The sequence below is a fragment of the Oncorhynchus masou genome, unplaced genomic scaffold (assembly GCF_036934945.1).
Source record: "Oncorhynchus masou masou isolate Uvic2021 unplaced genomic scaffold, UVic_Omas_1.1 unplaced_scaffold_965, whole genome shotgun sequence".
In the NCBI taxonomy this organism is placed as follows: Eukaryota; Metazoa; Chordata; class Actinopteri; order Salmoniformes; family Salmonidae; genus Oncorhynchus; species Oncorhynchus masou.
The window spans coordinates 223,393-238,525 of NW_027016152.1; the positions used below are offsets into that span (position 1 = coordinate 223,393).

General features: G+C 43.4%; 2 protein-coding genes across 8 annotated transcripts in view; both read right to left on the bottom strand.

Moving 5' to 3' along the window:
* LOC135538436 (hepatocyte growth factor-regulated tyrosine kinase substrate-like) overlaps window positions 1-2,162 on the bottom strand; it is a 63,607-nt gene extending 61,445 nt beyond the window's left edge. For all 7 annotated transcript variants that reach the window (XM_064964337.1, XM_064964335.1, XM_064964334.1 and 4 more), the window contains exons 1-2: window positions 1,997-2,162; window positions 521-605 (exon numbers count right to left, since the gene is read on the bottom strand). In XM_064964337.1, coding sequence (XP_064820409.1) covers window positions 521-605; window positions 1,997-2,033 — 122 coding nt within the window. In that variant the 5' untranslated portion in view covers window positions 2,034-2,162. The remainder of the gene's footprint in view (window positions 1-520; window positions 606-1,996) is intronic.
* Window positions 2,163-7,530: 5,368 nt separating this feature from the next.
* On the bottom strand, window positions 7,531-12,486 carry LOC135538437 (claudin-6-like). The gene is made up of 2 exons (XM_064964338.1): window positions 11,990-12,486; window positions 7,531-8,787 (listed from the first exon to the last, which is right to left on the bottom strand). The coding sequence occupies exon 2, from the start codon at window positions 8,486-8,488 to the stop codon at window positions 7,844-7,846; it is 645 nt and encodes a 214-aa protein (XP_064820410.1). The 5' UTR covers window positions 8,489-8,787; window positions 11,990-12,486; the 3' UTR covers window positions 7,531-7,843.
* Between the last annotated feature and the right edge of the window lie 2,647 nt (window positions 12,487-15,133).

Consider the following 15,133-nt stretch of genomic DNA (forward strand, 5'->3'; position numbering starts at 1 on the left):
ACTGATCAGACCAGACACACTTCTATTGTGTGGAGACATGGGGCTAGTTCCAATTATTTTCAAATGGTTCCTTCCTTCCTTCCTAGGCCTCGTCACGGAAACACTGATCAAACCAGACACACTTCTATCGTGTGGAGACATGGGGCTAGTTCCAATTATTTTCAAATGGTTCCTTCCTTCCTTTGCCTCGTCACAGAAACACTGATCAGACCAGACACACTTCTATCGTGTGGAGAGATGGGGCTAGTTCCAATTATTTTCAAATGGTTCCTTCCTTCCTAGGCCTCGTCACAGAAACACTGATCAGACCAGACACACTTCTATCGTGTGGAGACACATGGGGCTAGTTCCAATTATTTTCAAATGGTTCCTTCCTTCCTAGGCCTCGTCACGGAAACACTTAAGGACCTCTCCACTACAATGATCCAATCACAGAGATTAGGCTAGTGATTACCAGAAGGAAGGAAGGATTCTAAGTATTTGATCAGGGCCGTGGTGTACTCGGCACGCTACTACTCACTGTGTGTCTCCTTGACGAATGAGATCACAGATCTGCAGGATGGACTCCCAGTCTGTCTCCAGCAGCAGCTGACTGGTTGCTTTATCTGCAGACAGAGGAGAGGGTTCAGTGTCTCACATGTCTTTCATTCAAGATCATCATAAACATTTTAGTCATTCAGCAGACAACGTTATCCAGAGCGACTTACAGTCACTGCATTAATCTTAAAATAGCTTGGTGAGACAACCACATATCACAGTCGTGGCAAGTAGACTTTTGCTCAATAAAGTAGCTATCAGCTAAGTCAGTGTTAGTAAGAAAAGAGAAGTGTGAGGGTCTTTTAACCAGGGTGGATAAGACAAAGCCTAAGCTTTCAGGTGTAAGGTTATTTCTCTAAACGGTGGAGTTGTGCGTTTACTTGTGAGCAGGTGAAATTGATTGTGACTAGCGCCTATTCAAAATCATTAATGACTCAGAAAGCAGCCTTAACCACATCACAATTTAGACTACAACATGAACAAGTCCAGGCGCGTGGGACTATACAAATGGAACTGATCATATTGTTCCATCACTGTAGTATGAAACAGAGGATTTCTCCATTCAGTAACTGATGGGGGTGGGGTAGGCCTAGTTAGTGATTAATAGTGAGTGGATTAAGGTATGTTGTTATGGAATGCATTTCTACACAGTAACTAACTAGCTTGCGGCTGTTGCAAAACTAAGAGGAAACGTCGGTAACCGGGAATGAGCCTGTATGTTATTATGATTGACACAATCCTTCGGCCTTTTCTGTTGGCCAGTTTATGATGTGCTGACCTTAATTTATTATGCCAACACAGGGCTCAACAATAGACACCTCAATAACATCAGAACACTTGAAGCAATCTACTGATGATTACAGTTGTCAGCGAGTTGTCTAAACTGTTTTGGGGTTGAAGTTAGTCTACGATGAGACTGATAAGAACATATGTCTGGTGACGTTGTCTGGCGCAGTGGGGTGAGCTGGATAGAGCTAATATATCTAGAACAACTAGCTAGCTGGATGGCAAATAATGAAAGTTATGCAAATTATAAAAACAATTATTTATGTCTGACGATCGGGGATATCCAACTAAACAAATATGTTTGTATTTTTTATGTCGGGAAAAGCGGGGCGCAGCGCACCCACACAACATCCTCTGATCGCGTTGCTAGCATGCTAGCTAGCCAAGCTAACCTAGGCTAGACAAAATGCCTGGCATGTAAGCATAGTGTTTGGTAGATTAAATGACATGTTATTGATAAGCAGTTACACTGCAATACTCGATAGAAAAGACGATACTCGATTAGAGGCCTCGGCCTATCGTCGAACTGAACACAGACAACGCCAAGTTTAGCTAGGTAACGTTAGCTAATGTTAGCTTGTTAGCAGGGCTGTGACACAGCCCCAGACGCCTGCCAAAACAATACGCAAAAAAACAATCACCGGTGTAAAATGTTTAGATACTCATATCTTACCAAGAAGCCTCTCAAATGTACCACCACCCTTTCCCATGGCTGATCCAATGACGCAGGCTAGCTGACGAGAACGTTATTTTTTTTTTTTTGGTCAATCCAACAATTATTTTAACACATTCACTGTATAAATCGCTAGCCAGCTGTAAAGTTATTTGCTACTTCCTACTTCCTGTTTCGGGTTTAGAAACTCTGTGGTTCGGTGGTGAAGTCCGTCTATTCCAAAAGGTATTGTGACGTTGCCCCCTACAGTCTGAAGAGGGGATTGTACAGGGGGACTTGGTTGTGTACAGTTCATTCAAGTGGACATGGGTTCCATAACAGAGGAATATTTTTATGACGGTGCAACAAGAAAGCCTTACTGGGTACTCAATAAATCCTCACAAATGGCGCTTTTCTGATCAGTTGGTTCGCCTCAATTCTACTCAGTTTGATAAAGTGAAATACAGGGAGACATTTAAATGAGAGAACAAATCGGAGGCCCAATTCACAGTCTACCTGTGTGAGCCAATTTAATCGACATGAAATTGTTCAAGAGAAGAGAGGGATGGTTAAGTGTTGGTGGGTGGTGGAGCTGCAACCTTCTATGTGTCTAGGCCACAGGAGGTTGGTGGCACTTTAGTTGGGGTGGACGGGTAGCACATATACATAGAACACATGGTTTCCATGTGGTTGGTGCCATTCCATTTGTGCAATCACGGCCATTGTTCTGAGCCATCCTTCCGTCAGCAGGTATTGGCCCACGTCATCAAGTGTTGATCAGGCCCTACTCAGCCATCTATCCATTCCATCACATTGTTATGAGCCATCCGTCAGTCAGCAGGTATTGGCCTACGTCATCAAGTGTTGATCAGGCCCTACCCAGCCATCTATCCATTCCATCACATTGTTATGAGGAATAAGAGGAACTGCCTTGCTGTATTTCATCACACTCTCCTCCTCCCTACACTGGTATACATAGGTTTACTTAGGTCATAGATGAGTACATAGAAGCAGAATGCATAGAACGACCCACCCCATTAAAGTCAATGATGGCATTATGGTTGGACTGACAGCCAATGTGAGTGTACCCATCCATATACAAGTCAAATTTCCAGGGTTAGAGGTTCCAAGCCCTTTTCTGTGGATTATATTTCTATGTATGAGTCACTACCTGGCACTCACAACACTGGAGGCCATTGTTTTGGCTGTGCTGCTGATGCTCCATACAATGACATTGTGTCTCTGTCTCTACTAGTCTCTACTATTAGCTGGTAGGGCTGAACACAGAGAGAGGAAGACTGTCTACTAGTCTCTACTGTTAGCTGGTAGGGCTGGACACAGAGAGAGAGGAAGACTGTCTACTAGTCTCTACTGTTAGCTGGTAGGGCTGAACACAGAGAGAGGAAGACTGTCTACTAGTCTCTACTGTTAGCTGGTAGGGCTGAACACAGAGAGAGAGGAAGACTGTCTACTAGTCTCTACTGTTTGCTGGTAGAGCTGGACACAGAGAGAGGAAGACTGTCTACTAGTCTCTACTGTTAGCTGGTAGGGCTGGACACAGAGAGAGAGGAAGACTGTCTACTAGTCTCTACTGTTAGCTGGTAGGGCTGAACACAGAGAGAGGAAGACTGTCTACTAGTCTCTACTGTTAGCTGGTAGGGCTGGACACAGAGAGAGAGGAAGACTGTCTACTAGTCTCTAAGGTTAGCTGGTAGGGCTGGACACAGAGAGAGGAAGACTGTCTACTAGTCTCTAAGGTTAGCTGGTAGGGCTGGACACAGAGAGAGGAAGACTGTCTACTAGTCTCTAAGGTTAGCTGGTAGGGCTGGACACAGAGAGAGGAAGACTGTCTACTAGTCTCTACTGATAGCTGGTAGGGCTGGACACACAGAGAGAGGAATACTGTCTACTAGTCTCTACTGTTAGCTGGTAGGGCTGGACACAGAGAGAGGAAGACTGTCTACTAGTCTCTACTGTTAGCTGGTAGGGCTGGACACACAGAGAGAGGAAGACTGTCTACTAGTCTCTACTGTTAGCTGGTAGGGCTGGACACAGAGAGAGGAAGACTGTCTACTAGTCTCTAAGGTTAGCTGGTAGGGCTGGACACACAGAGAGAGGAAGACTGTCTACTAGTCTCTACTGTTAGCTGGTAGAGCTGGACACAGAGAGAGGAAGACTGTCTACTAGTCTCTACTGTTAGCTGGTAGGGCTGGACACAGAGAGAGAGGAAGGCTGTCTACTAGTCTCTACTGATAGCTGGTAGGGCTGGACACAGAGAGAGAGGAAGACTGTCTACTAGTCTCTACTGATAGCTGGTAGGGCTGGACACAGAGAGAGAGGAAGACTGTCTACTAGTCTCTACTGTTAGCTGGTAGGGCTGGACACAGAGAGAGAGGAAGACTGTCTACTAGTCTCTACTGATAGCTGGTAGGGCTGGACACAGAGAGAGAGGAAGACTGTCTACTAGTCTCTACTGATAGCTGGTAGGGCTGGACACAGAGAGAGAGGAAGACTGTCTACTAGTCTCTACTGTTAGCTGGTAGGGCTGGACACAGAGAGAGAGGAAGACTGTCTACTAGTCTCTACTGTTAGCTGGTAGGGCTGGACACAGAGAGAGGAAGACTGTCTACTAGTCTCTACTGATAGCTGGTAGGGCTGGACACAGAGAGAGAAGAAGACTGTCTACTAGTCTCTACTGATAGCTGGTAGAGCTGGGCACAGAGAGAGAGGAAGACTGTCTACTAGTCTCTATTGTTAGCTGGTAGAGCTGGACACAGAGAGAGAGGAAGACTGTCTACTAGTCTCTACTGATAGCTGGTAGGGCTGGACACACAGAGAGAGGAAGACTGTCTACTAGTCTCTACTGATAGCTGGTAGGGCTGGACACAGAGAGAGAGGAATACTATCTACTAGTCTCTACTGTTAGCTGGTAGGGCTGGACACACAGAGAGAGGAAGACTGTCTACTAGTCTCTACTGATAGCTGGTAGGGCTGGACACAGAGAGAGAGGAAGACTATCTACTAGTCTCTACTGTTAGCTGGTAGGGCTGGACACAGAGAGAGGAAGACTGTCTACTAGTCTCTACTGTTAGCTGGTAGGGCTGGACACAGAGAGAGGAAGACTGTCTACTAGTCTCTACTGTTAACTGGTAGGGCTGAACACAGAGAGAAGAAGACTGTCTACTAGTCTCTACTGTTAGCTGGTAGAGTTGGACACAGAGACAAGCTGCCAAGAGCTTCCTCACCACCCACCAGTCAAAGAAACAAGACGATGTATAAACAACTGCTTATAGCAGATGACAACGTGTTTAATTTAATGAGATGGATACCATTTTGTGTGCAGAACATCTACTTGAATTAAAAGTAGAATGTGTGTGTTTAAAATATGTGACTTGATTTATTTATATACCTACACTAAGAGGCTACATGCCATGCACTGTGATCCTTATCTGCTACTGTACAGTTAATGAAAACTGCATTTATATATGATACATTGGTAGTCATTATTAGTGATGTGGGTTGTCATATTTATAAGATGGATAGACCTTATGAAATGGCTTATCAAATTAAAGTAGCTATAACAGCGCTGCAACTGTAGAATCTGAAGGATGTCAACTATGTCTCATGAATACAATAGTTATTACTGGCACTGAACACATCCCACATAACATGCTTTGACAAAACACACACACACTTACCGTTGGAATGGAGAGATGTTTGTCATTTCTTCTGATGTACTCAATCAACAGTGGAGATTTGACATCAGATCTTCCAGTATATGGAAGGTCATTGTTCTGAAGGAATGTTGATGTAAATATAACTAGCGTAGCCTCCAGTAGACTATTCTAGAGCTGTTTTTCCCCTGCTAATCAACACACAGAGACATTCACAACAATAATAACTGAATAAGGAATGTTGATGTAAATATAACTAGCGTAGCCTCCAGTAGACTATTCTAGAGCTGTTTTTCCCCTGCTAATCAACACACAGAGACATTCACAACAATAATAACTGAATAAGGAATGTTGATGTAAATATAACTAGCGTAGCCTCCAGTAGACTATTCTAGAGCTGTTTTTCCCCTGCTAATCAACACACAGAGACATTCACAACAATAATAAATGAATAAGGAATGTTGATGTAAATATAACTAGCGTATCCTCCAGTAGACTATTCTAGAGCTGTTTTTCCCCTGCTAATCAACACACAGAGACATTCACAACAATAATAACTGAATAAGGAATGTTGATGTAAATATAACTAGCGTAGCCTCCAGTAGACTATTCTAGAGCTGTTTTTCCCCTGCTAATCAACACACAGAGACATTCACAACAATAATAACTGAATAAGGAATGTTGATGTAAATATAACTAGCGTAGCCTCCAGTAGACTATTCAAGAGCTGTTTTTCCCCTGCTAATCAACACACAGAGACATTCACAACAATAATAACTGAATAAGGAATGTTGATGTAAATATAACTAGCGTAGCCTCCAGTAGACTATTCTAGAGCTGTTTTTCCCCTGCCAATCAACACACAGAGACACACAACAATAATAACTGAATAAGGAATGTTGATGTAAATATAACTAGCGTAGCCTCCAGTAGACTATTCTAGAGCTGTTTTTCCCCTGCTAATCAACACACAGAGACATTCACAACAATAATAACTGAATAAGAAGACATTGGGGATTTTATGAGTTTAATCAATTCAAAATGATTATGTTATTGTATTACATATTAATCACGTGTTCAAAAACAATGTTGTTCCATTTGTACTGTATGGATCTATTAACTTTGCTCCTATTATATGCTAATTGTGTTCCGGCCCGCCGACTATTGTCTCTGAAAACCTTTTGGGCCCCGAGGCAAAAACCTAGCTGACGAACCCTGTCTTACGGTGTATGGGAACGATGCAATGACATCATCACCTGATGATGTCATTGACAGCCAATCATTTGTGAGGAGCCTGGTTCTGTTGGACTGGACTGGAGTCTGTGTCTGAAATTAAATTGAACCCTATATAGTGCACTTTGTTTGATCAGAGCTCATTGTAGTGCACTAGTTTTAAACCAGAGCTCTATGTTTCCATCAAAAGCATGGAACTGTATAGGGAATAGGGTGGTATTTGGGACGCGGGCAGTGTCCCCTAAGAACTGAGGACAGGAGCCCGGTTTTGACATCTAGACTGGACTGGAGACATTGAAACATGGAGATAACTGTACAGTCTGTAGTGATGACCTGATGGGAGATGGAGGATGAGTGGTAGCTGGTTGGGAATAAAAGGCCCTTGGCTGGTGCTCTCTCCATCCGCGCTACACCACACACTCACAGACGTACACACATACACAGTTCCCCATTGTTCCATTGTTCTGTTCCAATCTGCACCACCACTCACAGGTCACAATGGTGACGACATGACAACGTGTTCCGTTGGCCCACTACAATGCCAAGACATTTACTCTTGGTGACCATCCTAATCCTTTGGTTTGAAGCGAATATAGGCTCTACTGTATCCTAGAATAGATGAATTCACACAGAGGAGTTTCCCAGAGAGGAATTGAAAGACTGCTGATTTTATTGGGTTTTACACTGACAGACAGACTGACAGACAATAGGGTTATCGGAGGACAACAGGGACACATGAAATAGCAAAATGATTTCACAATTCCCTTCATAACCTCCTAGTGCCTCTTTTGAAAGAATGAGAAAAAGCACCACCGAATAATAATAACATTAACATTCCAAAGTATTAAAAAGTATAAATACTAAGAGAGGAGGGTTTTTCATGTTGTCAGGGCGGAATCATGGAATCATAGAATCTCGGAATCATGGAATCACAGAATCATGGGGTTTTGTGGCATTCCGATCAGACGTAACCTTTGACCTGAGCAGCAGGTCCTCTACGGGGGCTGCTGTCGCTGCTGAAGGTCGGAGACCCGGGGATGCCGGGAGGACTCGACCCCGCATACAGCAGCGACCCACCAATCAGGAGCAAGGCCGACGCCCCCCAGCCCAGGTATAGGGCGGGGCCTAGCTCTCTCTTGTGTGGCGCGGCCACGTGGGGATCATAGAAGTCCCTGATAATGGAGTGGGCCGTCCAGCAGATAGGAACCAGGTAGAGAAACCCAGCGATGCCGAACAGAAAGCCGGAGATCCTTGCAATACGAGCCTTCAGACTATTCTGACCAATACACTTGGTGCACTTTACCCCCACCACACCTAGAGCCAGGGCCAGGCCACAGAGGAGGACGGAGAGCACGGTGAGGCCCCGGGCCGCCTGCATGTCGCTGGGCAGGGCCAAGAGACTGTCGTACACCTTGCACTGGATCTGGCCCGTTGATTGGACGATGCAGGTCATCCACAGCCCCTCCCAGATGATCTGAGCCGTCACGATGTTGTTGCCGATGAAGGCGGTGACGCGCCACAGCGGAACAGAGCATACCAGGAAGCCGCCCACCCAGCCAACCAGAGACAAGATCAGGCCCAGGAGCTGCATGCCGGTGGTCGCCATGGTAAAGGTGTCAGGCTGTTGTTGTTGTTGCGGTGGCAGTAGTAACAGTTGTGGTGACGGTTGACGATGTCTACCGGTATTTGGCTGGATTTTCGTAAGTATTTGTACCACGTTGGTTGTTACTGGGATGTTAAAGTCCTTTCTCTTTGTGTCACTAAAATAGTCCCAAGCCGTGGAAAGTCTATGCACCCCCGAAATCTTGAAAAACAGATGTCTTCCTCCTCTTCTTCTTCTTCTTGCCCCTCTCCTTCTCTCTGGTTGATGTGGAGGCCAACTGGGGACAGACGAGGCCAAACGTCCTAACAACCAGATGAAATCAAAAGCAGTGGTTGGTATAATGATCCAGTTGAGGACATTTCTGAACTGCACTTATGCAAATGAACTTCTAAACCACCAGAATAATAGTAAATCATATCATGAATCATTGTGTTTTCTTGATAGCTACCGACACAAATATCTAGAACAAAGTGTAAATAAGAGAAATTCCTTAAAAAGATTCAAATAAATACAAATAAAAGTTCTCCAGTAGGCATCTACTGAGAGAGCTAAGCGCTGTGTTGTCAGTCATAAGTACCATTCACCCAGTCTATTGAATCCTACACAGATTAGCATAGCATTCATAAACATTTAAAAGTCTAAATAATCCCAGTTTTTAGCTACTGTAACTAATGTTTATCATAACTATTTGTAAACAGGCAGGGGGGGACTGAGAGTGACTGGATTCCAGTGTGGACCCGAAGGAGCAGAGAGAGAACGGTTTCCATTGACTGTGCTGCTGTGGGTGTTGGAGCTACGAGCTGCTACGCCTGCCTGGCCGGAACACTGGGTCATCTCAGAAAAACATGAGGAGGATCGGAACACAGCAGGGCTTTCATACAGGACTGGTACAGTGGGCCCAGGCTCTGTTGACTGAGGACCCAGCTCGGTTTAACTCTGTTCTGGACTGTCTTAATTACACTGGGAGAAATGACAGCTGGACTGATACAATAGATGGATCAATCACTACTTGTATCGGCAAAATTGATAGCGGTTAACCCACTGGGCAAAAATGGGTTGAATCACCGTTGTTTCCACGTCATTTCAACAACAACAACAAATCTACGTGATGACGTTGAATCAACGTGGAAAACTTATCGGATCAAAAAGTCCTATTTTTTTTCCCACCTAACTTTGAACCTAAATCCAATGACTTGGTGACATTTGTTGTTCATTTTAAGTTGAATTGACGGTTAGTTGACAACTCAACCACATGTAAATCCAAACTTGACATTGAACTGATGTCTGTGCCCAGCGGGGTGATGAAATAAGACGATGATTAAAATATTGTCTAAGAGGGATGGACCTTTAACTTTAACTAGTTTCATTTCAATAAGACTGTGATTAATATTGTCTAACAGGGGACCTTCATCTTTAACAAGTTTCATTTCAATAAGACTGTGATTAATATAGTCTAACAGGGGACCTTCATCTTTAACTAGTTTCATTTCAATAAGACTGTGATTAATATAGTCTAACAGGGGACCTTCATCTTTAGTTTCCCCTCTCTAGTTTCATTTCAATAAGACTGTGATTAATATAGTCTAACAGGGGACCTTCATCTTTAACTAGTTTCATTTCAATAAGACTGTGATTAATATAGTCTAACAGGGGACCTTCATCTTTAGTTTCCCTCTCTAGTTTCATTTCAATAAGACTGTGATTAATATAGTCTAACAGGGGACCTTCATCTTTAGTTTCCCCTCTCTAGTTTCATTTCAATAAGACTGTGATTAATATAGTCTAACAGGGGACCTTCATCTTTAGTTTCCCCTCTCTAGTTTCATTTCAATAAGACTGTGATTAATATAGTCTAACAGGGGACCTTCATCTTTAGTTTCCCCTCTCTAGTTTCATTTCAATAAGACTGTGATTAATATAGTCTAACAGGGGACCTTCATCTTTAGTTTCCCTCTCTAGTTTCATTTCAATAAGACTGTGATTAATATAGTCTAACAGGGGACCTTCATCTTTAGTTTCCCTCTCTAGTTTCATTTCAATAAGACTGTGATTAATATAGTCTAACAGGGGACCTTCATCTTTAGTTTCCCCTCTCTAGTTTCATTTCAATAAGACTGTGATTAATATAGTCTAACAGGGGACCTTCATCTTTAGTTTCCCCTCTCTAGTTTCATTTCAATAAGACTGTGATTAATTTAGTCTAACAGGGGACCTTCATCTTTAGTTTCCCCTCTCTAGTTTCATTTCAATAAGACTGTGATTAATATAGTCTAACAGGGGACCTTCATCTTTAGTTTCCCCTCTCTAGTTTCATTTCAATAAGACTGTGATTAATATAGTCTAACAGGGGACCTTCATCTTTAGTTTCCCCTCTCTAGTTTCATTTCAATAAGACTGTGATTAATATAGTCTAACAGGGGACCTTCATCTTTAGTTTCCCCTCTCTAGTTTCATTTCAATAAGACTGTGATTAATATAGTCTAACAGGGGACCTTCATCTTTAGTTTCCCCTCTCTAGTTTCATTTCAATAAGACTGTGATTAATATAGTCTAACAGGGGACCTTCATCTTTAGTTTCCCCTCTCTAGTTTCATTTCAATAAGACTGTGATTAATATAGTCTAACAGGGGACCTTCATCTTTAGTTTCCCCTCTCTAGTTTCATTTCAATAAGACTGTGATTAATATAGTCTAACAGGGGACCTTCATCTTTAGTTTCCCCTCTCTAGTTTCATTTCAATAAGACTGTGATTAATATAGTCTAACAGGGGACCTTCATCTTTAGTTTCCCCTCTCTAGTTTCATGCCACATTGTTTTTAAAAAGAATAGGCATCGGATAATTAAGCAATAAGGCCTGGGGGGGGGGGGGGGGTGGTATATGGCCAATATACCACAGCTAAGGGCTGTTCTTAAGCACGATGCAACGCAGAGTGCCTGGATTACAGCCCTTACTCGTGGTATATTGACCATATGCCACACACCCCCGAGGTGCATTATTGCTATTATAAACTGGTTACCCACGTAAATAGAGCAGTAAAAATAAATGATTTGTCGTGCCTGTGGTATACGGTCTGATATACCACGGCTCTCAGCCAATCATCATTCAGGGCTTGAACCACCCAGTTTATAAATTACAGTATCATACTAATGATAAAAGACAATAAACACATTAGTATAATAGACAGTGAGATCCTAAAAGAGAATAAACACATTAGTGTAATAGACAGTGAGATCCTAAAAGAGAATAAACACATTAGTGTAATAGACAGTGAGATCCTAAAAGAGAATAAACACATTAGTGTAATAGACAGTGAGATCCTAAAAGAGAATAAACACATTAGTGTAATAGACAGTGAGATCCTGACACAGACAGGTCCAACAAGCTACGGAATACACATTCTTAACCTTGAGGTGGAATGTTTCAATACCACAATGTTTTTGTTGACTGTACTAACGCCGTAGTATTTACAATACACAAACAATACATTAGAGTCCATTAGTCACCTCAGATGGAGTGTGATGGATCTCCTCTCCTCCTCCAAGCAGTCGTGGGAGAAGCAGCGTGTTCTTCAGCAGTCCTGTAGAGCTGTGGTTGTATAGGTCAGAGGTGGATGTAGGTAACCGGTTGGCTGGTTCAGGGGGAGGCAGAGACAGAGGCTTTGAAGGTTCAGCTCAGTCCACAGGTACGAACGAGGACCTGAGAGGTCAGGCTGGCTTCTGCAGAGGGGCGAAGAGCTTCAACATCCAGCTAGCTTCAACACCCAGGACAGGACAGGACTGGAGAGAGGGCTGCCCTCTGAGATGCCAGCTAGCGCAAGTCTGTGTGGCAGTGGGTAGAAGCATACGCTTGTGTGCCTGTCAGTGTGTCTGTGTAAGCGTGTGTGACAGTATGTGTAGCCGTGTTTGTGTGTGTGTGTGTGTCTCCCAGTGCCTGGTGTTCAAGTACAATGGCATGCTGTTCTCCACTGCTGTTCTCTCTCTCCGACACCCCCACACCATCATCCATTCATTCCTCCATCCATCCAGGCCAACAACCCATTCTGTCTTCTTTTTCATCTTTTCGCCTCGCTTGTTCTTTGATGTGCTCCATTCTTTTCATCTCCCTGTTTCTAATGTGTTATGAGAGGGCTCTAGTCCAGTTCTCTCCCTTTATTCTACCTCCTGTTCACGTCTCCTGTCTCCTAAAGACCCGCCTTTAACTTGACCTTTGGGAGCTACGAAAGGACCATTGTAGCTGTGGTAACCAACCATCAACCCGTTAACCATGCGTTAACCAACGACGAGAATTCAACTAACCAACGAAAGAAACAGGAAGTACTGGGAGAACAGACAGGGATCGAAATAAAACTTTTTTTTTTACGATTTACAGTTAAGTAATTTACCAGACGCTCTTATCCAGAGTGACTTACAGTCAGTGCATCCATCTTCAAATAGCAAGGTGGGACAACCACATGTAACAGTAAGTCCCTTTTTAACTCACTGAAGTAGTTATCAACAAGGTCAGTGCTGGTAGGAACAGACAAGTATAATTTCAGTTGGAGGGGAAATAAGAGTGGGATGTCTTATTTAAGATACTCTTTGAAGAGGTACACACGTTTTCAGAAGATGGACAGGGACTCTGCTGTCCTAGCTTCATGATGAAGCTCGTTCCACCACAAGACCATGTCTTATTTAAGATACTCTTTGAAGAGGTACACACGTTTTCAGAAGATGGACAGGGACTCTGCTGTCCTAGCTTCATGAGGAAGCTCGTTCCACCACAAGACCCCCCCAGGGGTGGGAGGACCAAGACACCAGAACGGAGTACTCAGGGTTTTTTATTTTTTTATTTAACCAAACCCTAACCCGGACGACGGTGAGCCAATTGTGCGCCACCCTATGGGACTCCCAATCACGGCCGGTTGTGATACAGCCTGGAATCAAACCAGGGTCTGTAGTGATGCCTCTAGCACTGAGATGCAGTGCCTTAGACCGCTGCACCACTCGGGAGGTTGGGGTGTAGGGTTTGAGCCTGAAGGCAAGGAGAGTCAGTTCACCTTGCTGCTCCGTAGGTAAACACCCTGGTCTTGTAGTGGATAGTTGGTCTTGTAGTGCGTAGATGGTCTTGTAGTGGATAGATGGTCTTGTAGAGGATAGATGGTCTTGTAGTGGATAGATGGTCTTGTACTGGATAGATGGTCTTGTCGTGGATAGATGGTCTTGTAGTGGATAGATGGTCTTGTAGTGGATAGATGGTCTTGTAGTACCTGGAATGGAGTCAACATTAGTACCTGGAATGGAGTCAACATTAGTACCTGGAATGGAGTGAACATTAGTCCAGTAGTACCTGGAATGGAGTCAACATTAGTACCTGGAATGGAGTCAACATTAGTACCTAGAATGGAGTCAACATTAGTACCTGGAATGGAGTGAACATTAGTCCAGTAGTACCTGGAATGGAGTCAACATTAGTCTAGTAGTACCTGGAATGGAATCAATGTTTTCGTCATTACAACTGATGAACTTTGCATTGAAGTCCAGTCCAAATTTTCATCATTCTAACTGATGAACCTTGTATTTTAGTCCAGTCCATGTTTTCATCATTATAACTGATGAACTTTGTATTTTAGTCCAGTCCATGTTTTCATCATTATAACTGATGAACTTTGTATTTTAGTCCAGTCCATGTTTTCATCATTATAACTTCATGAACCTTGTATTTTAGTCCAGTCCATGTTTTCATCATTATAACTGATGAACTTTGTATTTTAGTCCAGTCCATGTTTTCATCATTATAACTGATGAACTTAGTATCGAAATCCAGTCCATGTTTTACTACAGCACTAGTTAAGGTAGTTGAATCTGACAATTAATCTTAATGGTTGTACAGTCGTCTCAAATAAAACTGCGAAGGACCTCGGCGTTACTCTGGACCCTGATCTCTCTTTTGAAGAACATATCAAGACCATTTCAAGGACAGCTTTTTTCCATCTATGTAACATTGCAAAAATCAGAAACTTTCTGTCCAAAAATGATGCAGAAAAATTCATCCATGCTTTTGTCACTTCTAGGTTAGACTACTGCAATGCTCTACTTTCCGGCTACCCGGATAAAGCACTAAATAAACTTCAGTTTGTGCTAAATACGGCTGCTAGAATCCTGACTAGAACCAAAAAATTTGATCATATTACTCCAGTGCTAGCCTCCCTACACTGGCTTCCTGTCAAAGCAAGGGCTGATTTCAAGGTTTTACTGCTAACCTACAAAGCATTACATGGGCTTGCTCCTACCTATCTCTCTGATTTGGTCCTGCCGTACATACCTACAAGTACGCTACGGTCACAAGACGCAGGCCTCCTAATTGTCCCTAGAATTTTATTTTTTTATTTAACCAAACCCTAACCCGGACGACGGTGAGCCAATTGTGCGCCACCCTATGGGACTCCCAATCACGGCCGGTTGTGATACAGCCTGGAATCAAACCAGGGTCTGTAGTGATGCCTCTAGCACTGAGATGCAGTGCCTTAGACCGCTGCACCACTCGGGAGGTTGGGGTGTAGGGTTTGAGCCTGAAGGCAAGGAGAGTCAGTTCACCTTGCTGCTCCGTAGGTAAACACCCTGGTCTTGTAGTGGATAGTTGGTCTTGTAGTGCGTAGATGGTCTTGTAGT